At 40.9% G+C, this 25,196-nt stretch overlaps 1 protein-coding gene across 2 annotated transcripts in view; it reads right to left on the bottom strand.

Annotated features, from left to right (window-relative positions):
* TRPM3 (transient receptor potential cation channel subfamily M member 3) overlaps positions 1-25,196 on the bottom strand; it is a 247,270-nt gene that overhangs the window by 199,607 nt on the left and 22,467 nt on the right. For both annotated transcript variants that reach the window (XM_040356686.1, XM_040356694.1), the window contains exons 4-5: positions 21,926-22,139; positions 18,650-18,774 (exon numbers count right to left, since the gene is read on the bottom strand). In XM_040356686.1, coding sequence (XP_040212620.1) covers positions 18,650-18,774; positions 21,926-22,139 — 339 coding nt within the window. The remainder of the gene's footprint in view (positions 1-18,649; positions 18,775-21,925; positions 22,140-25,196) is intronic.

Raw genomic sequence — 25,196 nt, 5'->3', positions numbered from 1 at the left:
GACGAATGTGCTATCTCCATTACGAACGCTAATTTTACCGAAGGTGCTCTCCCGTCTCATACTTTATTCTGAGCATGCGCGGGTTTCTAAGCATACACACAAATGTGTTTCTCGCCGTAAACCAGCCCGACGAGAAACACGACGAGGAAATTGAGACTCCCGACGAGAAAAAAGAGAACTTGTTCTCTTTTTTTCTTGTCGTGATCCACGACGAAAAACATACACACAACCGTTTTCCTCGGCAAAAAAGCTCTGCCACCAAGTTTCTTGATGGATTTTGTCGAGGAAAACAGTAGTGTGTACGAGGCCTTAGAGGGAAAATCAGGATACTTGATATAATAGTCCAAAAGTAGATAATTATGGTATTATATGGATTTTGTGATGCCAAATGCCATTTTTGTGTGGGTTCCCCTTAAAAATCTGTATCAAATTAAAAGATTCTGGTATGGATTTTTTTTGGGGGGGGACTCATTAAATTTTTCTTTTAATTTTTACCCCTAAAATACATACTAGATTCAAAGAATCTAGTTTTCATTTTAGGGGGCACCCCATGACATTTGTTTGCATGCTCTCCACTAAAATCCATACTTGATAAAAAGAGTCTGGTAAAGATTTTAAGTGGGAACCCAACTTTTTTTTTTTATGGAAATGTGACAAAAATGTTTGTAAAAAAAATGGGAACCACCCCCTCCCAAAAAAACATGTAACATCCTACCACCAAGGTCTGGTATGTATTTTGAAGGGTTCTGATGCTGTTTTGTACAAAAATAGGAAGCTTGCAGGGAGATGTAAATTGCCATCAATTTACATTGATTTTTTCTTCTTTGTAAACAGCCTAAAGATGTCCCACTTCACGGGGAAGTTTATATGAATCCCCTAAGCATGTGTTTTGTTTTATTAATTCACTTAAATCAATATTAAAATCACTGCTCCATGCAAAATAGTATTCATTTTTGTTTGCATTCATATATGTCCCCCAGTGCCATTTTTGCCAATCCTATGACTTCAATGGGGTTCAGATTCAGCATTCGAACTTGTGATATGTTTGTCAATCATTCCGAAAACCAAACCCTGTTATGTTTGGGACATCCCTACTCATAACAGAAATGATGCAACATTTGAAACTATTCATGTCAAATAAGTGAGGTTTTTCTTGATATACAGTAGCCTTTTTTGTATCAATAATAAAACATGCCAATTACAGTACTAAGTTTTAGATTATTTTTTATCAACATTTTTAAGTTTTTACAACATTTTAAAAGGAGAATATTTTGAAGTCAGTAGTATTGAAACTACATTATTATTGAAATATGGGTTACCAGATTCATAGGCTTAATTTGGGTTGCAAACTATTTTTTTTAAATAATGTGTTTATAACAATTTTGCTCATAAAACCCTTTCATATAACACTTTAGGTACAGATATTTAGCTCCACTAGATTTCACAATTTACTCCACTAAAATGAGTACAATTCTTTTCTGGATTCAGACAAGAGTAATTGTTAAATTGTTCCCGTTTTTTAATGCCTGTGTTATTCTCAAAAATATAAAGACATGAGGTAAATGTAGATGCTAAAAAAAGTAGAATAGCATATGACAAGAGTTTTCATTTGTTTGAGTCATAGATTTGTTATATACACCGTTTACATTAAGTTTGCATGTAATCTCTGTTTATGCAGTTTGTCTTTTGTAATGTAGGAGTTAAATTTATTTACATTCTAACTATAGCATGCACTACTGCTGTGAACATGCAAGTAGAGCAATACTATTGATTCTTCAAGAAGTCCATCTAAGAAACTGTAGTTTTGGATGGCTGGCAAAGCCATTACAGCTCTGAAAAAAACAAATTAAAGGTTATAGTGGCCGTTATGCAGATAGATTCACAGCTGTACTGGCAGTGCCCTGAGAAACAATAGCATTAACATGAAGCAAGTTTTTGCAAAAAATGTTGACCTCATTTACATTACTTCCTTTATTTGGTTGTTGAAATGTGACAAAAATAAGGGGGGGGGGATGAAAGTTGTTGACTATGGAGTGAAAGATCATATTTTATTTGTGTCCATTTTAGGGCAACCTTCTTATTATCAGTTGTCTTCCCTACTCCTTCATTCTAAAATCATCTCTTCCCTGTCCCATCTACTCTTCAATGCCCATTCCTGAGCTGTATTACAAACTAATTTTCCACACTTTCACAATCCTTTACTTACTGACTGGTCCTGTTTCTGTCATGATGATCATCTATTGTAGATGACCTAAAGCTTTTTCTATTACAATTTTAAGGTCAGGGAGCAAATAATATGGAAGAAGGAGATAAAAGAAACAGAGAAGTCAGGGAAAAAGCATATGGAAGAAGGCAATATAGAATAGAGGGGAAGAGGCATGGAGCAAAGGCTATGGGTGAGGAAAACAGGAGACAGTAGTATGGAAGAGAAAGGTTTGCTAGAAGGATGGTTTGCAAGGAAGTATGGAAGACAAATATTTGTGTGGTGGCAGTATGCAAAGAGATTTGCAAGGAGGCAAATAAGGGATGTTTTCAAAAGGTAGAATAGAGATGAGCTTAACATTCCATAGTTTTGATTTCATGCAGGTTCATAGAACATGAGTAAAATTTGAGTGCCAAACCTAAACCTCATTGAAATTAACGGGAGCCAAATGTTAAAAAACAGTAATGGCCAATTTCTGGTCTAATAGGGATTATCAAACATGGCATGGGGGGCTGGGAACTGCAGTGGGGAGCAAGTTTGTTTGAAAATTCTGTTTAAATATTTTTTGAAAGTTCTGTTTGGCTTTGGCAAGGAGCAGAGATTTTAAAAATGCTTCAAGGGCAACATTAAAAATGCAAAATTCATTTAAATGGCATTTCTTTAAACTGTCTGTGAAATGGCGCATCTGTACATTGTAAACCAATGGTTGAGTATTTCATTCATATACCAGAGCAGTATCCTAGATGTTGGTCTGGTATAGAAGTTAACGGAGATCCTCCACACAAAAAAATGGCAAAGTGTTTTCCCCGTGCTTATACTTGATGAGGGTTTGGTATGGATTTCAAGTGGGACCCCCACAAAAAAAAAAAAAAAAATTGGGATCTCCTATTTTCCATACCATACTTTTAAGGGGGCCCTACCCAAAAACAAAAAGAAACAGCATTGGACCCCTTCCAAAATCAATACCAGACCCTTATTTGAGCATGCAGCCTTGCATGCCAGAAAAAGAGGGGGTGAGCTTGTGCGTCCCCTGAGCCATAGCAGGCCACAAACCCTTAACAGGTTGATGAGAACAAGGGCCTGTTTCCAAAACCACTGGGCTACATGTGGTGCATGTGGGGGCTTATTAGAATCTGGAAGCTCTCTTTAACCACTTCATATCCCACATATAGACAAATGACATCCGCACATGGGATCTCCCATCCTGGGCAGGCGTCATATGATGTCCTCAGCTTCCCGCCGGCATAGGGGGCACGCGCCACGTCACTGAGGAGCCGATGCTCTGCCCGGTGGCCGCGATCACTCCTGACAGAGCAGGAACACAGTCAGTGACACTTATACAGAAATCAGTGGGTATTTATAGCTCTGATCGCTTTATAAATGTCAGTTAAAGTGACGCAGTGCCGAATCGTAAAAAATGGCCCTGTCAGGAAGGGGGTAAATTCTTCTGGGGCTAAAGTGGTTAACAATAAAGATGCCCCCAGATACCCCGAACTCTCCAAAAGGAGAACAAACTATTCCTACTCATTCACGCAAAAAAATGAAAAGGAAAATAAGCTCACTAACATCATTTTTTACTTTAAAAAAAGACAAAAAAGTTTTTCGACGGGAAAAGTTCTTGTCGGAAATTCCGATTATCTGTATGCAATTCGGACGCACAAAAATCCTATGCATGCTCGGAAACAATCCTACACATGCTCGGAATCATTGAATTTCATTTTTTTTCGTCTTGTCATAGTGTTGTACGTCACCGCGTTCTTGACGTGACCGTGTGTATGCAACACAAGTTTGAGCCAAAATTCTGTCTGAAAAAATACAAATATTTTTTGGAATTTCCGATTGTGTGTACGCAGCATTAGAGCAGTTGAGTTTACAGGCATTTTTTTTTTGAAAGTAGATAAATAAGGATTGTAGTTTACTGGCATTTCAAATGCCAAATGCTTGTAACTGCTTGTAAACTTGTGTAAAAGCTGTAACCCGTGTTTTTACACACATTTTCATTTATAAGCGTTTTTAAAGAGGAACATGTAAGATATAGAAAAAGCACAATTTTCAACAAGTGCTGTTGCCTGCGGGGGGGGTGGACAGACAGAGAGACAGACACAGACAGAGAGAGACAGACCGACAGACACAGACAGCGAGAGACAGACAGACATAGACAGCGAGAGACAGACAGACATAGAGAAAGACACAGACAAAGACAGAGAGAGAAACACAGAGAGAAAAAAGAAAAAGGGAGACATACAAACAGAGAGAGAGAGAGACAGAGAGGGACAGAGAGAGGCAGACAGAGAAATAGAGTGATACAAAGAGAGATAGATAGACAGACAGAGAGAGACTGAGATAGACAAACAGAGGGACAGACAGACATAGAAAGAAAGAGACAGAGAAACATGCAGACTAACAGAGAGATCGAGAGAGACAGAGAGAGACAGACAGACAAAGAAGAGACAGAGAAACAGAAAGAGACGGAGACAGACAGAGAAACAGACAAAACATACAGACAGACAGAAAGAGAGGGAGATATAGAGAGAGACAGACAGACAGAAAGTGAGAGAGAGGGAGAGATAGCGAGTGGGGGAGAGAGATAGGGGGATAGATAGAGAGAAAGAGACAGAGAAAAAGAGAGAAAGAGAGAGACACAGAGACTGACAGAGACACAAACAGGGGGAGAGACAGAGAGAGAATCCATAGTTAAAGCACACTGCTCTCTCTTCTCTCAGAGAAGAGAATGGCTGAAATAGATAATGTTCTTCACATGTTGTGGGCATTTGGGAGGGTCTTCTGAGGCTATCTTTAAAAAAACGCTTTTAACCTCAAATGCCCATAACTGCTGCTAAACTCACAAAAACTCAGGCCTCGTACACACGACCGAGTTTCTTGGCAAAAACCAGCAAGAATCTTACTGGGAGATATTTTTTTGCCGAGGAAACCGGTCGTGTGTACATTTTCGTCGAGGAAACTGTCGAGAACCTCGACGAGCCAAAAAGAGAGCAAGTTCTCTGTTTTCTTGACGGGAGTCTAAGGCCTCGTACACACGACTGAGTTTCTCAGCAAAAACCAGCAAGAACCTTGCTGGGAGATATTTTTTTGCAAGTTCTCTATTTTCTCAACGGGAGTCTGATTTGGCTCGTCAAGTTCCTGTTTTTTTTTTTTTAATTCTTTATTTTATCTCTGTTTTCCTTTTTTTTTCCACATCAAATGGTAAATACTATAATGTTACATTTCAAAACAAATAAACAGATAAACATTTCTAAGTTCCATACACTGGTACAAATAATATTACCATCCTCTTCGCTGCCTCGGAATTTCTATATTTTACTGTACACTTAACCATTTCCTGTTCAAAAAAAAATAATCCCCCCCTTCCCCCCCCCCCTCCCCCCCTCAAAAAAAAAAAAAAAAAAGGGAAAACCCCCTCCCTGGGTCACTCCTGTGCCCACGTCCCCCCCCCACCTTTCTCATAGCTCTCCTTCTCTGTATCTTACATATGGACTCCACACCAGTCTGTATTTTTCCTCTTGTTCTCTAATGCCCATGGTAAGCTTTTCCATTTGTTGGATTTCCGAGATTCTATTTAACCATTGCTGTTTGTTTGGTATATTTGTACTTTTCCACAAGATTGGAATACAGGCCCTTGCTGCAACCAATAGATGTCTTATCAGGGAGCTTTTGAACCTGGCCATGGAGACTGGTATGTCTAACAGTAAATAAGTGGCCGGGTTCCTTCCCAGATCCACCTCCACAATATCTTTCACAGTGTCCATGACCATTTTCCAAAAGTCCACTATCTTCTCACAGGACCAAAAAAGATGTAACATGGTACCCTTTTCCTTGCCGCAACGCCAACATCTGTCTGAAACTTCCGGAAATATCCGGTTTAGTACTGCAGGCGTTTTATACCACCTGGTTAAAATTTTGTAGCCCCCTTCCTGGTATCTGGTAGCCAGGGAAGCTTTATGTGTAAAATTAAATATTTTTGTTATCTGATTTTCCGAGAAAACCACCTCTAATTCCTTTTCCCATGCTCGTATAAACGGCAGCTCACGCGGTGTTGTTTCCTCCACCCAGAGACTATACATCAGCGAGAGACCATGTCTCAACTCCTCTCCCTTAAGGCACAGTTCCTCATATCCTGAGAGGTCTCTAAGTGGTCTCCCTTTTGGGTTCAGAGCTTTAGTGGCCGTTTTTAATTGGTTTTGTCTCATTGGGTCAAGTTCCTCTCTTATTACCTCGTCTCTTTCCTCGCTTCTGATCCTTGGATTCTCTCCCACAAAATGTATTACTCTGCTCCAGCCTGCTCTTTTTACCGTCTTAAAATGTGGATCTGATATCCCTATTTGAAATTTCGGGTTACCTATAACCGGAGTGAGTGGACTTGGAGCGATCGAAAGTTTTGTTTTCCTGAATAATTTTTTCACGACGCTCAGGGTTGCCCCTATGGTTGGATGTTTCTTAACTACCCCTGGTATATCAACTTCTTGTGTCCATACCAATCCCTCCAAGGGGATATTCGTAATTTTCTGCTCTATAAGTAACCAAGGTTTATGCTTCTCCTGCATGCACCATTCAACCACTCTTGACATATGTGTTGCTACATAGTAACCTACTGGGTCTGGGAACCCCACTCCCCCTTTCTCCTTGGGTAAAGTTAATATTTCCCTCCGAATTCTCGACGCTTTCCCCGACCAGATAAACTTCGCAAACTTGGATCTTATATCCCTTAAATAACTCAACGGATCTTTACCGGTAGGGTTTGAAATAAGTAGAGCAATCTTAGTAACAGGTTCATTTTTAAGATGCTGATTCTACCAAACCATGAGTACGTCTCTTTTTCCCATCTAATGAAGTCAGATTTCATTTGCCTTATCAACGGAGTAAAGTTCAATTCGAGAATTCTATTTAAATTTATGGGGATTTTTGTCCCTAAATAGAGTATGTGAGAGTCCGACCATTTAAAGGAAAAATTTACTGTCAAGAGATCCTTTATTTGTTTGTTTATTTCTAGCCCCATCGCCTCTGACTTGTTATAGTTTACCTTAAAGTTAGAGAGGTCACCATATGCCCTTATCTCTCTCATCAAGGGAGGAAGTGATAGTTCGGGAGCCGCTATTGAGAACAACAGATCATCCGCAAAAGCAGCTACTTTATGTTCCGTTCCTTTAATCTGAAATCCTCTTATATCTGCATTTAATCTAATTGTCCTCAATAGCGGCTCCAGTGTTAAGATAAAGATAATCGGGGAGAGTGGGCATCCTTGCCTTGTCCCATTCCCAATTGGGAATGGGTCCGATAATACCTCATTCACCTTCACCCTTGCCGACGGACATGAGTAAAGGCTAGCAATCCACTTCTGCATGCCCACTCCTAGTCCTATATGTTCTAATGTAGCCTTCAAAAAACCCCAGTCCACCCTATCGAAGGCTTTTTCCGCGTCAGTCGAAATAAGTGCTAGTGGTTTATGGTGGACTTGGGCCAAGTAAATGGTGTTTAACACCCTTTGTGTGTTTTCCCTACCTTCTCTTCCCGGTACAAAACCTACTTGGTCTGGGTGTATGAGTGATGGAATATTAGATACCAGTTTATTTGCAATTATCTTGGAAAATATTTTTAAGTCTATATTTAGCAACGATATCGGTCGATAACTCGCACAGACTGTAGGGTCTTTCCCTTCCTTGGGGATGACGGCAATATGAGCTCCTAATGTTTCTCTTCTCATCTGATGTCCTTCTTTCAGTGAGTTAAAGGCCTCTAGGAATTTTGGTATTAATTTGTCTTGGAAAGTTTTATAATATGCTAACGTATAGCCGTCCGGCCCTGGTGATTTGCCTGGTTTCATCTCCCTTATTACCTCTTGACATTCCTTCACTGTGATCGGACACTCCATGCTCTCTATTATTTCCTTTGGTATTTTAGGCATTTCTGACTTCATTAGATATTCTTTTATTCTCTCTTCTCTATTCTGTATTTTCTCTACATCGGGCTGATTGTCTATTTGGTATAGACCATTGTAATATTCTTTGAAAGCATTTGCTATTAAGTGTGAGGGGCTTACTAACTTATCTCCCTGTGTTTTTATTTTCTCTATGTGTTTCCTCGATCTCGATTCCCTAAGTGCATTCGCAAGCATCTTGCTGGGTTTGTTGCCGAATTCGTAGTAGGTTCTTCTGCATCTGTTCAACTGCGCTTTGGCCTTATCCATCAATAATAAATTTAGTTTTTCTCGCAACGATACCAATTTCTCCTCATTGCTTGAGTTCTGCACTCTCTTATGTTCGTTTTCTGTTATTTTAATCTCTCTCAATAGAGTGTCCACCTTAGCCCCTAATTTTCTCTTCCTGTGGGCCCCCATAGATATTAACATTCCCCTCAAATAGCACTTGTGCGCTTCCCACCTGCAGAGTGGGGATGTCTCATCCACACTATTCCTTTCAAAAAATGTGTCTATTTCCTGCCCTATCAACTCTTCATATTCTGGGTCTTTAATTAAGGTTTCATTAACCCTCCAATTCCATTCCCTAAATCCTGATACTCCCCAGTCAATAGTACAGTTAATTGGGGCATGGTCCGAAATTGTGATAGATCCGATTGAAGTATCCCTTAAGTTCATCAGTACAGCTCGGTCTAGGAAAATATAATCAATTCGTGTGTAAGTTTTGTGTTTGTTGCAGTAGAAGCTATAGTCTCTGTCCTGGGGGTGTTGAGACCTCCAGCTATCTACTAGTTGCATATCGTACAATATATTTCTTGCTTGTCTCAGTTTAGAATTGGATATGCCATATGATCCCTTGGAGGAGTCTATACTTGGATCTAGTAGCATATTCATATCTCCTCCTAGGATTAGAACCCCCTCTTTGTTTTCATTTATTAATTCTGCAAATTTACTCAGGGCAGCCACAGGGTCTTCATTGGGGAGATAAATGTTTACTAGTGTAACCTTCTGATCATTTATTGTCCCTTTTATCAATATGAACCTGCCCTCCTCGTCCGTGACCACTGTCGATTCTTTCCAGCTAAAATTTTTTGCTAAAAGAATAGCTACCCCATTTGCTTTTGAGGATTGGGATGCCCCCATATACACCACTGGGAATTTCTGATTTTTCCATTTTGGAATCTTATCCTGTCTGAAATGGGTTTCCTGTAAAAACACGATTTGAGTTTTTAATCTCCCTAATTCTATCATCACTTTAGTTCTTTTCTCAGGGATATTTAGGCCTTTCACGTTATATGATGTTATGTTTAGTCTATGCATTTCCGAAGTCCCTCTCATTCTCCTTAATATTACTACGTTATCCCCTTCTCTGGGACCCTCTGATCTTCACTCCCGAAATAGTGATGTTTACTGGACAAGGGAGGCGGCCCACAGGAGTAACCCAGGGACAGTGTCCAAAAAAAAAAAAAAAAAAAAGGGACAAAAAAAAATTTCTTACACCCCCCCCTTATGGCTCGAACTCAAGACCTCCGTCCAGCTGTCTGGGTGCCAAAAACAAACAAACAAAAAAAAAAACGGGGGTGATCAAACCGACCCCCCCCACCCAATGCGTCTCCGACTTCCCTCCTATAAGGAGGAGAGATGCTTTGGGGAAAGTGTGAAAGCACAGCGGAGAGTCTCCCGCAGTTATCATACCCTGTGCCCCTCTTCTTTATTTTACAGGTCCGTTACCCCCCCCCCCCCCCTCTGCCCTTGTTTCCTCTCACTCATAGGCCTCGGGGCACCGGGCCAATGAATCTCATTATACGCATTTTACACCCCTTAAGTTGGACCTTTCTCCTGAGTAATCTCATATTCCTACTTTAACCTTTTTTTTTTTTTAAGTATTATATACATATATGCTCACCAGAAATAATCACAAGCATTGAGATTAACCACTAGCCGACCAGCCACCGTCATTATACGGCGGCAGGTCGGCTCTCCTGGGCGAAAGCCCGTAGCTATACGTCCTATCGTATAGCCGCCACTAGGGGGCGCGTGCGCGCCGCCGGAGGCGCGCACCCGCCCCCCGCTCGCCCCCGACTCCCGTGCGTGTGCCCGGCGGGCGCGATCGCCGCCGGGCACACGCGATCGCTCGTTACAGAGCGGGGACCGGGAGCTGTGTGTGTAAACACACAGCTCTCGGTCCTGTCAGCGGGGGAAATGCTGATTTTCTGTTCATACAATGTATGAACAGAAGATCAGTGTTTCCCCTAGTGAGGCCACCCCCCCCCCCCCACAGTAAGAACACACCCAGGCATACTTAACCCCTTCCCCGCCCCCTAGTGTTAACCCCTTCACTGCCAGTGGCATTTTTATAGTAATCTAATGCATTTTTATAGCACTGATCGCTATAAAAATGCCAATGGTCCCAAAAATTTGTCAAAAGTGTCCGAAGTGTCCGCCATAATGTCGCAGTAACGAAAAAAAATCGCTGATCGCCGCCATTACTAGTAAAAAAAATATATTAATAAAAATGCCATAAAAATACCCCCTATTTTGTAAACGCTATAACTTTTGCGCAAACCAATCAATAAACGCTTATTGCGATTTTTTTTACGAAAAATATGTAGAAGAATACGTATCGGCCTAAACTAAGGAAAAAAAATTTTTTTTTATATATTTTTGGGGGATATTTATTACAGCAAAATGTAAAAAATATTATTTTTTTTCAAAATTGTCGCTCTATTTTTGTTTATGGCGCAAAAAATAAAAACCGCAGAGGTGATCAAATATCACCAAAAGAAAGCTCTATTTGTGGGAAAAAAAGGACGCCAATTTTGTTTGGGAGCCACGTCGCACGACCGCGCAATTGTCAGTTAAAGCGTCGCAGTCCCGAATCGCAAAAAGTGCTCTGGTCTTTGACCAGCAATATGGTCCGGGGGGTAAGTAGTTAAAAAAAAAAAAAAAAAAAAAAAGGGAAATAAAACGAGAAAGATTAGAATTCCTAATTTCACATCTATGGGGTCAGCTGTGTTAATCTTTAACCTATTAACCCTTGCTAGTTCATTATCTATTATACACTTAACTCATAGGTATGGTACCTCTCTTCCCCCAGATTTCTTTAGTCACTCCTCCCTTTCATCCCTCCTTCTTCACTCACCCCCTCTCACCCCTTATCTACTTCCCTTGAGTCCCATTCCGGTTGGTGGTAGCCCCCAAAACCCCTCCCAACACCCCTTACTTCTTACCGCTCTCCCCCCGACCCCTTACCTATTTCCCACCCCCCCCCACCCTGGCTCTAAGACCATAAAGCCCCTCCCTTTATCCCCTTCTTGGACCCCCCAAAAAAAAAAAAAAAAAAATTATTTTATAAACAACACGACAAAACTATTTAACCACATCTACAATGTAACCTCTAGGATCCCCCCCCCAAAAAAATAAAAAAAAACACAAACCCTACGTGCTATCTTCTTGTGTTCCTATTTGTGTTAGTGGCTCCCAATCCCCCCTCCCGCCTCCCCCCCCCCAAAAAAAAAAAAAAAAAAAAAGCCAAAGCCCCTTCCCTAAGTGATAGTTCCTACGTGATCTTCCAAATTGTGTCAGTATCCTGTGATCAAACCTCCCCCCCCTCCCCAACCCCCCCCCCCCCCCCCCCCCCACCCAACCCCTACCCCTTGGATTTGGGGACCTCCCCAAAGAGATAAAGAGACAGGGCCAGTACTAATTGGGCACTCCCCACCGTGAATTCCTCTTATAGATGGGGGTTCTGTTGTTCCTAAAGGCCGGGTATAAAGATCAATTAAAAAAGAAAGGAAAAACTAAAGGTGATGTGACTCCCTCGGGTGGGAAAAATAACAGAAGAGACCACGCCTTCCACAAAATAAAACCATTCAATGCTTACTATACCCCTATCCACCATGTAGCCGTTCTATAGTTCCAGCTTTCTACGCCCCTACACCACTCCGGTGCACATCAACCTTGTCAAGTAATACCCCTGGAGACAGTTGAGCCAATCCGGTCACCGTCAAAGGGGATAGACCATGGTCCCATGGTACCATAATACAAAGATAAAAGAAAAAAAAAAAAAAAACAGCCATAATAAGACAGGTTACAAGCACCTAGTGAGTGAGAACCCCCCACTGCCCTAGGCCGCATATATATATAATGCATGGTCCGTATTTAGTTCACCAATCTGTTACTCTTGTTACTAAGATCTAATCAGTCATTGGCCCGCTCATAAGTCCCTTTACCGAACGAAAGACAAAACATACAGCTCCCAAAAAAAAGTCCATACGGGTACATTCCGGTAGCATTCTCCTTAATAATTTCCTCCTTCTGACATAAGAAGAGGGATTGCGCCCTTAAAAAAAGTAAAATACCAATCTGAGGGAAAAAAAAGGAGAAAAAAAAAAAAAAAGTTTTTTCTAGGTGTGTCTTTTCCTCTGTGAGATCCTCATAACTGCTGCTTGCCAGCCCCTAATGCCCATGTGCGTTAGAGGCCCCTGATGCCAACATGTTCACATTCTTCCAAAATCTCTGGGCAGTACCAGCCAATTGGGCACTTCTATTGGACCCACCCCCAAAAATTGAAAAAGTTTAGGGAGCTGAGATGGTTCATTCAAGTAATAACTTGTTGACTATTTCTTGATTATTAGAGCTAAGGGAAAGCCCCATCGATAGGTAGCGCCGTTGGACCGTATATATTCTAATAGAGGCTTTAGTAGTCTTCTTCTACTCTTGGTTTGGGGACAAAGGTCCGAGAATATGTGGATCTCCCCTCCTTCAAATACCCCGACAGTTCCCTCCTTCCAGGCTACCCTGAGGCCCCGTACACACAGCCGAGGAACTCGACGTGCTTGGCACGTCGAGTTCCTCGTCGAGTTCTGGGATGAAGCCGCCGAGGAGCTCGGCGGGCCGCCTTCTCCCATAGAACAACAAGAAAATAGAGAACATGTTCTCTATTTTCTCGTCGAGCTCCTCGGCGGCTCCATCGAGCCAAAACTGTACAGACGACAGAGTTTCTCGGCAGAATCCGGGTTTTGACCGAGTTTCTCGGTGAATTCTGCCGAGAAACTCTGTCGTGTGTACGGGGCCTCAGAATTTCCTCTTTTGTCCTGTAGAAATGGACCCTACAAAGCACATCTCGGGGCGCCGCCTGGTCTTGGTACCTCCCTATAGGGACTCTGTGGACACGATCTAGTTCCAGTAATGTTTCTGGGGGTTTCTTCAGGATTTTGTTTAAAATGGAGGTTACCACTTCTCTCAGCTCCAGCCCTTCCAATTTGTCTGGTATTCCCTTTATGCGCAAATTATTCCTCCTGCTCCTATTGTCCGTTTCCTCTGCTTGTAACTGTAGCCTGATTAGTTGGTGATGTTGGGACTGCACTCTCTCCTCCAAATTACACAGCCTAACCTCCATCGAGTCTTGCTGCTCCCCACATCTCTCGACCTTTTGCTCCATCTCCACTACGCTTATGCGCACTTTTTCGATCTCCCCCATCATTGCAGCAGTTAAATTGGCTACTATTTGTTGGATATCCTCCTTAGTGGGGAGTGCCTGGATAAGCCTACTAATTTGCCTGTTGTCTGGGGGGGGTCCATCTCCTCCTTCCCTGTATGTTGGCGAGGTTGTGCTAACGCATCAATAGGTAAAGGTACGGAGCCTCTGATTCCCCCGCCATCCGAACTTAAATTCCCATGAGCTAGATCATTAAGTCCCTGCTCCATATTATACGCTAGTGTCCTCGTTATTGAGTCTAATGCTCTCTCTGAGTGCTGGGGTAGTACTGTTGATGAGAGCAGGGGTGACTGCGCTTTAGTGTCGGTTTGAAGCAGTTCTAGTAGGGGAGAGTGTGACTGATTGTCTGCCTGCAATGCCAACCCTTCAGAGTCTGCAATGTCTCTCACCTGTCTTCCTGTAAACTCTGACACCAGCGCTCCCCCCTCCGGTCTCTCCTTAAATGCTGCACGTTGTAGAGCCTCTATTGTAGCGGGGATTTCCAAAGAAGCAGCAGCTGACACTGACGGAACGGCTACTGCTGCAGATACAAAGCTCTCTGTCAGTGAACTCCTTCTGCTTACCCCGTGATCCTCGCGCGCCGTCTGGGAATCTCCCCTCACCGTCATGTACCGCGTGATATACGAGTGTCCTGGCTGAGCAGGGGGTCCCCGGCTGCACTTCCCTCCGCTTCGACCACGCCGCGACATCAGCAATGGGGTATGCAGGGTTTATCTTCTCCTCTATAGCGCAGGCAGGAGGTGGTGGGGGTAGCCGCATAGACCGCTGAAGCCGCTCTCCTGTCCTTAGGTGCACGGGGAACCGCTGGACTCTCCTAGCACAGACGCTAGCCCGCCATGCCTCCGACTCCTCCCCCGGAAACGGAAGTCAAGTTCCTGGTTTTTGATGAGAAACTCGAACGTCTGTATGCTAAGAAACCCGAGCTTGCTCAGATTAAAGTATGAGACGGGAGTAAAAGTAGCATTTGTAATGAAGATAACACATTTTTAAAGTTGTAATAGATTGAACAGTGCAAATCGTCTCCTACCAAACTTTTATTTAACACGCAAACACCTGAAATTATCAAAAGCAGCCCCAAGAGTTTAGCCAGTGGAATCGAACTTCCCCTGCCGTTGTATGTGTGGTATGTCACCGCGTTTGAGAACGAGGAGATTTTGGCTTGACTGTGTGTACGCAAAGCAAGCTTGTCGAGTTTCTCAACAAGCCTAACAAGGAACTCGACAAGGAAAACTATGTGTTTCGCCCGTCGAGTTTCTCGGTCATGTGTACGAGGCCTGAGTATGTAAAAGCTGTAAAATGGATGTTTTTTACTGTCGGTTATCAGCTGTCAGTTTGCAGCATTCAGAGAGGGTTTTTAACAGCCCAGTGTACATGAGGCCAAAGTAAGTGAAGGATTACCATCCTTGATAAAATATGGTGTCTGGCTACAGACAAATTAGTAAAACGTCTGACATTTGGATGAAGACCCAAAAAGCCATTCTGAGCTTGTGTTCGGTCTGAACTTTAGGTTTATCCCTGCCTAAGAAAAGGACAGTTGTAAAAAACTTGTATTTAACTCTTCATGGAATTTGGAGAACTGTTTTTCTATCCATACAAGCCATTAGATATTAACCACTTAATCACCGCCTTATAGCTGAATTACGGCTACAAGGCAGTTCCTTAACTCTGGGAGGATGTCCATGGACGTTCTCCCAGAATAGCGCTCCCGCGTGCCCCCTGGGGCATGCACACGGGAGTGTCTGTGACCGCCGGGTCCAGAGGACCAGGCGCATCATGGATCGTGGTAAATTGCCACTGATAGCGGCTGTTTTCCACGCGATCGCTCCGTCCAATGACGGAGCGATCACATGTAAACAAACTGGCGTCATTTGATGACACCGGTTCCTCCCTCCTCTCTCTGTACCGATCGGTGTGAGAGGAGAGAGCGGGTGTCAGCAGCGCTTTGGGCTGGATCTGTGACTATTGCACTCACAGATCCAGCCATCCCTGCTCAGCCATCCCTGCAATACCCTGTGCAATATTCTGCAATACCCCTGCGCAATAATCTGCAATACCCCCTGCGCAGTACTCTGCAATACCCCATGCTCAGTACTCTGCAATACCCCCTGCGCAGTACTCTGCAATACCCCCTGCGCAATACTCTGCAATACACCCTGCGCAATACTCTGAAATACCCCCTGCGCAATACTCTACAATACCCCCTGTGCAATACTCTGCAATACCCCCTGCGCAATACTCTGCAATACCCCCTGCGCAGTACTCTGCAATACCCCCTGCGCAGTACTCTGCAATACCCCCTACGCAATACTCTGCAATACCCCCTACGCAATACTCTGCAATACCCCCTGCGCAATACTCTGCAATACCCCCACACAATACTCTGCAATACCCCTGCACAATACTCTGCAATACCCCTGCACAATACTCTGCAATACCCCCACACAATACTCTGCAATACCCCTACTCTGCAATACCCCCTGCGCAATACTCTGCAATACCCCCTGCGCAGTACTCTGCAATACCCCCTGCACAATACTCTGCAATACCCCCTGCACAATACTCTGCAATACCCCCGCACAATACTCTGCAATACCCCCACACAATACTCTGCAATACCCCCGCACAATACTCTGCAATACCCCCTGCACAATACTCTGCAATACCCCCTGCGCAATACTCTGCAATACCCCCTGCGCAATACTCTGCAATACCCCCGCACAATACTCTGCAATACCCCCGCACAATACTCTGCAATACCCCCAAACAATTTTCAGATATTGGCACCATAGCTTGTGGACGCTATAACTTTCACAAAGACCATATAATATTCACCAATTTGTACTTATTTTTACCAAAGATATGTAGCAGTATAAATTTTGGCCAACATTTAGGAAGAAAAATTACAAATTTGCTCAATTTTATAACAGAAACAAAGAAACATTCATTTTTTTACAGAATTTTCAGTATTTTTCTTTTATAGCACAAAAAATAAAAAACCCAACGGTGATTAAATACCACCAAAAAAAAAGCTTCATTTGTGGGAAAAAAAAAAGGATAAAAATTTAATTTAGGTACAGTGTTGTATGACTGAGTAATTGTCATTCAAAATGTGAGAGCACCGAAAGCTGAAAATTGGTTTGGTTATTAAGGGGGTTTAAGTGCCCAGTGGTCAAGTGGTTAAAAAAAGCTTGATGTAGCTTATAATATGTTAAAAAACAGCTTGACAGGAAGTCAGAAGCGGATCAAAAGTATGATTAAATTAATATATCAAACTGATCTCACAAAATAATTGAATGTACCTGAAAACACATTGCATCCATCTATTAAGATAAAAAGGCTGATTTATGAAAGCAATTGAGAATTTTCACACAATAAATGTGTCAATATTTGCTTCAACTATCCAATCATTTGCAGTTGAAATAAGTAAACAGGCAATTTCTTTTCACATGCATGGATAATGGAAGTGATTCCTCACAAAATTTATTGGAAAATTATAAGAAAAATAATAATAAAGAAAATGTTTGGGTGATAATTTCATCAAGCTGAATATAAACAGAAAAAAAAAACAAATTGACCTAGCATGCTCATACTCTGGCTATCTCCTCCAACTTCTGTACTTCAGTAACGTCACTTTAAATGCAATGTGGTAATTCTCCTGCCTATTATGAATGTGCAGGTAGGGCAATTTTCATCTCAGATTGTAAAATAGAGATCTCTGGTGTCTTGGGGGTTCTGCACATCCACACCTGGAAATGTCTGCTCTAAAATTACACACTTGTTACAATCTAATTGTACAACATCTATTTGATCTATATAAAAACAATTGCAGTGTGAAACCCTGTCAACTAAATGCATTCAGCCTGTGATTATTCAGATAGGGCCATGAATTTCATAGCTGTTGACAGATCTGAAGTAGATCATACAGATTGTAGGATCTATGGTGAGCTTTATGGTTCCAAGAATTAGCAAAATCCATAGGTTTGTTATAACCCCTTGCTGCCACTGCCCCTGACCCTTTAAGGGGATCTAAATGCTGGGATACAGAGGCTTGTAACTGCTGTGATTGGCTGTCACAGCGGTCACATGATTAGAAGATCCCGATCGCAAGTATGCATTAATAGCTGCCCATGATATGTTATTTACTGTGGGTGCAGTGACCATGTTCTTTGCACAGAAAAGCTGTTCCCTATGGGCAGATATACTGTATGCAGACGCTCTGCGTTAAAGCCCACCGCATGCGTACAGCCCATGGGAACCGGTTAAGAACTCCCATAATATTTACCATCTTGTCCCTGAAAAGTTCATGCTTAAACTTAAAAGAACATATTTTGATAATGAAAAGGGCAAGAAATCTGCTACAGTGTGTACCCTGTGATCAAGACAAATACTATAAATCATGTACTGCAGGCTATTGTAACCTATAACCTTATAGGAGTTGGAAATGCTTGATCCAGAGTTGATTTTCCTTCTTAGTGTGTGGATAAGTGTATAGTGAGGACTACATTGACCATTGCTAGGTGGGGCTCCAACACAAAGGTCCCTCAAAGGCACCTTACATGAACACAGATAAGTATATGGGGAAAAAACAAGAGCGCCAAACCACAGTTTAAAGTTCAATCGTATCTAATCCTAAAAGTCAATGCATTTTGGGGGTTCACAATGTTCCTCCCCTCTGGGATCAATGCCTTCAATGATAAATAAATACTTTTGGTCTCCTAATCCTGTGATGTGGCTCTCTTGTTTTCCCTACACTCTCCATTGTAAGAAATTCTTCAGTAACTTATACTTCTTTTGCCATTTAATATGGTAGGTTTGTAATCAAATAATTGAAAAGCTAGCATATTCTTTGTAATGTATGTGTAATTTAAGCACTGATTTGCGATGATGAATTATTTTAATTGGTAGACTCCAGCAATTGGTTTTACATTAGCATGTGTATAAGTACAACACCAGGAAACTAATTGCAGATTATGATGTGTAATTATAAGAACATCATAGCAAAAAGAAAACTTACGTCTTTGCCAATAAGGTCCTCTTGATTCTCTACTATTCCCCAAGGGGCAATACCAATTGTGCAGATCTTTCCTCTAGATTTTGATGCATGATCTTTTAAAGCATCACCAACATGACGAATTACACCTAGAAAATTGTATTCATATAAAATCACATATTTTATTTTGTAAGTAATATAAATGAAACATTCTGAAATCTTATCTAATATCTCTACAATTTATTCCATTACTTTGAAAATATAATGCAAGCTGTTTGTTGTCTATCGTCAAGCAAATTACTACCCTGTATACTTTTTTTAAATTTGAAAATACTGTTTAAACATTATTTTAAACAGTTCTGTTTAGGACTGAACTGAAAATAATAATATTTTCCATTTTAAAATACACATAAAACTAAAGTGTTTTTCTTTCTTTTTTTAATATTTTGTTTGAATGGAAGAATCCACATCCTATTAAGGAGATTTTCTTCCCTTCCTTCCCAAGAATACAACAAGAAGTGGAAGACAATGGCCCAGATTCAAGAAGCTATTGCGCCCGCGCAACCATAGGTTGCGCGGCGCAATAGCTGTTTTGCTCCCGCGTAGCGAATGCCCCTGATTCAGGAACATCGCTACGCGGACTGCAGCCTAGGATATGACAGGCATAAGCCTCCTTATGCCTTCATATCTCAGGCTGCATTCTTGCGTTGTCCGCTAGGGGGCGCGGCCATTGTGATCGGCGTATAGTATGCAAATTGCATACTACCACCGATTCACAAAAGTTGCGCGGGCCCTGCGCACGCAAGGTACGGAGTTTCCGTACGGCGACTTTAGCGCAAGGTTGCTCCTGCTATAGCAGGGGCAGCCAATGCTAAAGTATAGCCGCCCTTCCCGCTCGTGAAATTTAAATTTCACGTCGTTTACGTAAGTGATTCGTGAATGGCGCTGGACGCCATTCACGTTCACTTAGAAGCAAATGACGTCCTTGCGACGTCATTTGCCGCAATGCACGTCGGGAAAGTTTCCCGACGGAGCATGCGCTGTTCGTTCGGCGCGGGAGCGCGCCTAATTTAAATGATTCCCGCCCCCGGCGGGATCATTTACATTAGGCGCCCTTACGCAGGGCTAATTAGCATAGCGCCCGCGCAATTTACGGAGCTACTGCTCCGTGAATCGCGGGCAAATCGAAATATTTGCGTGGGCGCAGAGAAAAATCTTTGCTCTTTGCCCACGCAAATATTGCGCGGATCTACCTGAATCTGGGCCAATATCTACAAGGTAAGTAGAAATCACCTCTTAAATAGTAAACATTAGAACAGCTGTCCCCATTGGATGATTTCTAATAAATTTCTGCTTTTGTGACAATTCTAAAATTTTAGATTTCCCATAATTTTTTCTGTTCCAGTGGACAATAACAACCTGACAAATTTCCACATTGTATCCAAAACTGACTTTAGAAACACTTTAAAATAAACATGCCATTAGAGAATTATATAGCTTTCCATTGATGATCTATCCTTGTGAGATTGCTAGTTTCCTGTCTGTCATGTTTATGATGTGGCTTCAACTCACTCAGATCTTTGTAATGGCAGCTCCCATGAGATGTGTGCTTTGATCACCATTTACACTTTTTTTTAGTAAGTGCATATAATGCAGATCAAGCATTTTTCAAAATAGAAACCATACAGATGTACAATGCTGTTAGTTCTAACACCTAAACGAAAAATAGTAAATTAAATTATGTATTCAAATCAACTCCAGAAAACATGTCTGAGGGTAAAAGTGGGATATGCCTCTGTAATTAAATGTCACCTTCTGCTTACTTGCCACAGAGTGTATATATATATATATATATATACATATATATATATATATATATATATATATATATATATATATATATATATATATATATATATATACAGTATATATATATATATATATATATATATATATATATATATATATATATATACACACACACTATTTTAAACAATTAATATACATATTACTAAATCTAATACCGATAATGTAGGACATGTGTGCTTTTATTATTATTTATTTTTTATTATTATTTTTATGCCATAATTTAAAGTGGAACTCTTGGATAAATGTACGGTTAAATACATATAAGGGATCCTGCCAAAGAAATGGTAAATCTATTTTTCCGTTCCTGTGATTCATGTCATTTTGTTACACTGAAAAGCAAGGATGGACACCTGCTACTTTTTGATTTAGCTTTGCGTTTTCTTGTGTCACCTCTTTGCTTCCAGCCTACTGCTCAACAATGGATCAGTGTCATCACAGTGCTGTTTTTTTTGTCCAAAGAGCATATTCCAGGTAATATAGAGCTTTAAAGCTAAACCAGGAAATAGTGGCATTATCATTTGTCTGGCTGTGCAGTGTGGTAAAATTCACAATTCACATATGTGTTTTAAAGGTGTGCACTGCTGTGTTATGACTAAGGGATACGTAAGCATAGGTTTGTTTGAGTGTCCCTGATCACTTATATTTTACCACATAAAGTTTTTTTTTTACATTGCTGTGTACCTGGAGTTGAACTTCAACTATATGACAAATAATTATAGTTTTCATGACAGCCATCTATGATACTGAAAATGTGCATTGTGCCTAATTCCTTCAAGACTGGCATCACTTGTATATTTCAGGTTAAAATGCAATGGGGTTGATTTACTAAAACCGGAGAGTGCAACATCTGGTGCAGCTGTGCATGGTTACCAATCAGCTTCTAACTTCAGCTTGTACAACTAAGCTTTACAAAAAAAAATCTGCAAGCTGATTGGTTTCTAATGCAGAGCTACACCAGATTTTGCACTCTCCAATTTTAGGAAATCAACCCCTGGCGTAATTTTCCTTTATTTCCCTGTCTTTTTAAATTGTTTAACCATCAGTTACAAAGTGCTCAGGCACGGTTCAGTGGTTGGCCTCTCTCTCTCAGCTTCTTAAGCCCAACAGACGATGAGATATATATTTTATGTTAAAAAATAAAAGTTAAAAGTTTATCAAAGGAGATTAGCAGCTTAAAGTCAACATGTTTGTCTTCCAGTGATCATGACTGTAAGAAAGAGGAAGAAACAGGCTATCAGATGGGCAGTGCTTATGGTTAGGCACACTCCTGCAGTTGCAAGACCATGCACATTTTTTATATAGTGGCCTTGCCATAATAGTAGAATATAGCCTGGTGCAGGGATGTTTTTTTTTGCGGGGGGGGGGGGGGTTCTCTTGGACTTTAAGAGGTTAAGGGGGGGAGTATACCATATTGTGAGTTTTTTTTTTTACCAGTGTTGACTCCACCAGTGAATATCCAAGCTCCTGTTGTCATGGCAGCTTTGATTAGGCCTTTCCCGAAGACTTGTTTTAGTTTTGGCTGGAGCTCAAAGTTCTGGAGGCCTCCGTGAACAGATATAAGGAGCTTTGGCAGTTCTAGCTGCCACTCTTTTGTCATGAGATGCAGCAGCAGGTCAGGCTTGGTGTCAAACGAAACACGCACATACTGTAAACAGGCAGAAACAAAAGAAGAAGTATTAATTACATAAATAAATGACATGCATTTTTTGAGAATATGTTGTAACAAAAGGCATGGAAATGTGTTCGCATATAACCCAGCTCTGTATTAAATCTTTTGTCTCAAGCATAGGTTGTAAATAATATATGTCAATATAAAGTTGAATTCAATTTTCACATTGCTATGAAATCTTCTAAAATAATATAATATTCTCAAGATGTCATTAGCTCAGGCTACAAGAACATTAATTTCACATATAGCATTTAATATTAGGATATAAACGTGTATACCCAGAAGCTGAAGGAGGGTTAAATCAGATGGAACATTCCCATGAAAACTGAAAAATGCTATTGAGTTGTAAATCTGTAAATAGGCACATACTGCACATTAGTATTTGTTTAGGTAACAGCTGTAACAATGATTATTAAAGTCACTATAGCTGAAGTGGGCTGTATACATATGTGCCTAAGCAGTGTTAGATGACATATGATGCCTAAAATCCTGCCTCATTTAAAAAATTTACCAAGTTTCTTGCTTGAAGCCAGAATTTGGGCAGAATTATTTATTTCTGTTGAAAGCTGCTTAATATATTACTTGGTTTTATATAAGCGAATTAAATGCTCTGGTCATTAATTAAAAAGATTTGCCAGCCATGGTAGACATGAATGTGCATAGTAGACATGTGCATGACAAAATACATTTGTTTAGTTTCGTTTTGATTAATTAATTAAATATATTTCATTTAGTTAAACTTGGTTGATTTGTTCAATTCATTTTCGGAATTCTTTTTTGGAATTCGTATTCAGAATTCTTATTCGGAATTTTAGAATTTTCTTCAAATTTAACTATTCTTTCGATTTGAAATGATCAAATCTATAAATTTTCGAATCAGTTGAGACAAACATGTTATATTGTTTTTCGTATGCATTCGTATGCAGCAAAGTGAACAAACAAATGAAAAATATTCATCAAATGAATGACTCTTTAAATCACCTTTGGCTTAACAAAAACAGCATTATTTTTTTTTTTTTGTCTTAGTTTCTCTTTATTGTTTTCCAAAAAATAGACATAAATACATATTTATATGTTTACATATCGGTAGTATAAATTGTCTAGTTCAATTACATTGATATATATATATATAAACAAGCATATATTATTTAAATTCATTAATTTAACACATCCCCTCCCTCTCTTCTCCCCCCTCCCACCCCCCCTGTTAATATTATAGAAAAATAGGAGCAGGTATCTTCGTCTGAGTTATCTTTTGATTGGTTGAAAGAGAGAAAGCAAAAATAAAAAGTAAAATCCAAGAGACATAGAAAAAGAATCCAGCCAATCAGAAACCAAAGAGAGCAGAGGTAGCTTGATTTCTCCTTGTCGTTAGAGAGCTTTAACAACATCTGAGATGAGGGGGTTTACGAGCCCCATATAGAGGCTATCTCTCCAAGGGAACTCCCATTTCTATCAGCCAAGGCTCCCACACTCTTCTAAATCTGTTATAGTTTCCTTGTTTAATAAAGGCCACCCTCTCGCACCAAATCAGGGCATTGATTGTTTCAACCCAGTTCTCAACTGTTGGAGGAGCATGCGCTTGCCATCTCTGTGCTATTAGCTTCCGAGCTTGGAATAGGCACCTAAGCACACTTTCCAAAGCTCCTGCGGGGATTCTATGATCTTCCATATCTCCTAGCAGGCAAGTTCTAGCCTCCGACTCTAAAGAGGTCTTAAAGATTTTATTGATCCTGTTTATCACTTCTGTCCAATATCTAAAAAGCTTGGGGCATCTCCAGAACATGTGTATAAGATCCCCTGTTGCCTTGCACCTGGGGCATTCATCGCTTTGATTCCAGCCTAGTACAAACATTTTTTTAGGGGTATAGTAGACCCGGTGCAGTAGGAATAAATGGGACAATCTCTGTGCTGGGGCAATTGACACCAATGCCCCTCTATGTAAGATTTTGTTCCACTGCTCCGAGGTTAATAGCCCAATGTCTCTTTCCCACCTTTCTCGGCTCTTGGAGACCCCAATTTGACTTATGGCTTTAGCCCCCAGTTTATCGTATAGTACAGAGATTTGACCTTTTGTAATATTAGTCTGAATCATTTTAAGAAGCGCAGGGGTATGAGTCCTAACCATCGGATGGATCTTAAACTGGGTCTGGAGGGCGTGCCTAACCTGTAGATAATTAAAGAATGTTTTATTTGGTATGTTAAATTCATCTCTCAATTCCGAAAACGTTTTAATAAGGTTTCCCTCATACATGTGTAATAACCGTGTTATCCCCTGGTTCTCCCAGATTTTAGGAATTTCTATATCTTTAAGTTCTGTTCTTATTATGCCAAAGGGGGGCAAACTCAGTTACACCAGTATATCCTGCAAAGCTTTCGTAGTCTGCCACACTTTATTAATTAGCTTTACAGTTGGGCACTGATGATAAAATGAGTTTGCCTCCAGGGCTTCTATTAGAATTGTATGTGGAGCCCTTGATAGCATTAATCTAAAGCCGTTATTACCCAGATTTTGAGAACCACAACCCACTATGTGCTGTAGCTGAGATGCCAAGAAATATGTTCTCGGGTGTGGGACCGCCATCCCCCCCTCCTTCACTGGGAGTTGCATAGTCTGCAGTCTGATTCTGGCCTGACCTCCCTTCCACATTAACTCCCTGAATAGTGTTTCCATTTGTTTAAACCATATTTGGTTCACCCAGATTGGAGAGTTGTGAAGAACATATAATATCTGGGGAAGCCAGATCATTTTTATCAGGTTGCATCTCCCAGCTACAGAAAGGGGGAGGCGGCTCCAGATATCTTTTTTTTAATTTCAATTTTAACAATAGTGGAGCAATATTATTACTGGTATACTCCTTGACCTCACTAGTAATCCAGACCCCCAAATATTTCAATTTTGTTGAAATTTTCAGCTGGGGCATTTCGGCTATTGTCTGGTCCCCTAACGGATCTATTGGGAGTAGGGCTGACTTATCCCAATTGACAATTAATCCCGAAAACTTTCCAAACTCCCTAACCATTTGGACCACT

The sequence above is a fragment of the Rana temporaria genome, chromosome 1 (assembly GCF_905171775.1).
Source record: "Rana temporaria chromosome 1, aRanTem1.1, whole genome shotgun sequence".
NCBI classification, from domain to species: Eukaryota; Metazoa; Chordata; class Amphibia; order Anura; family Ranidae; genus Rana; species Rana temporaria.
This window is presented reverse-complemented; position numbering and strand designations above follow the sequence as displayed.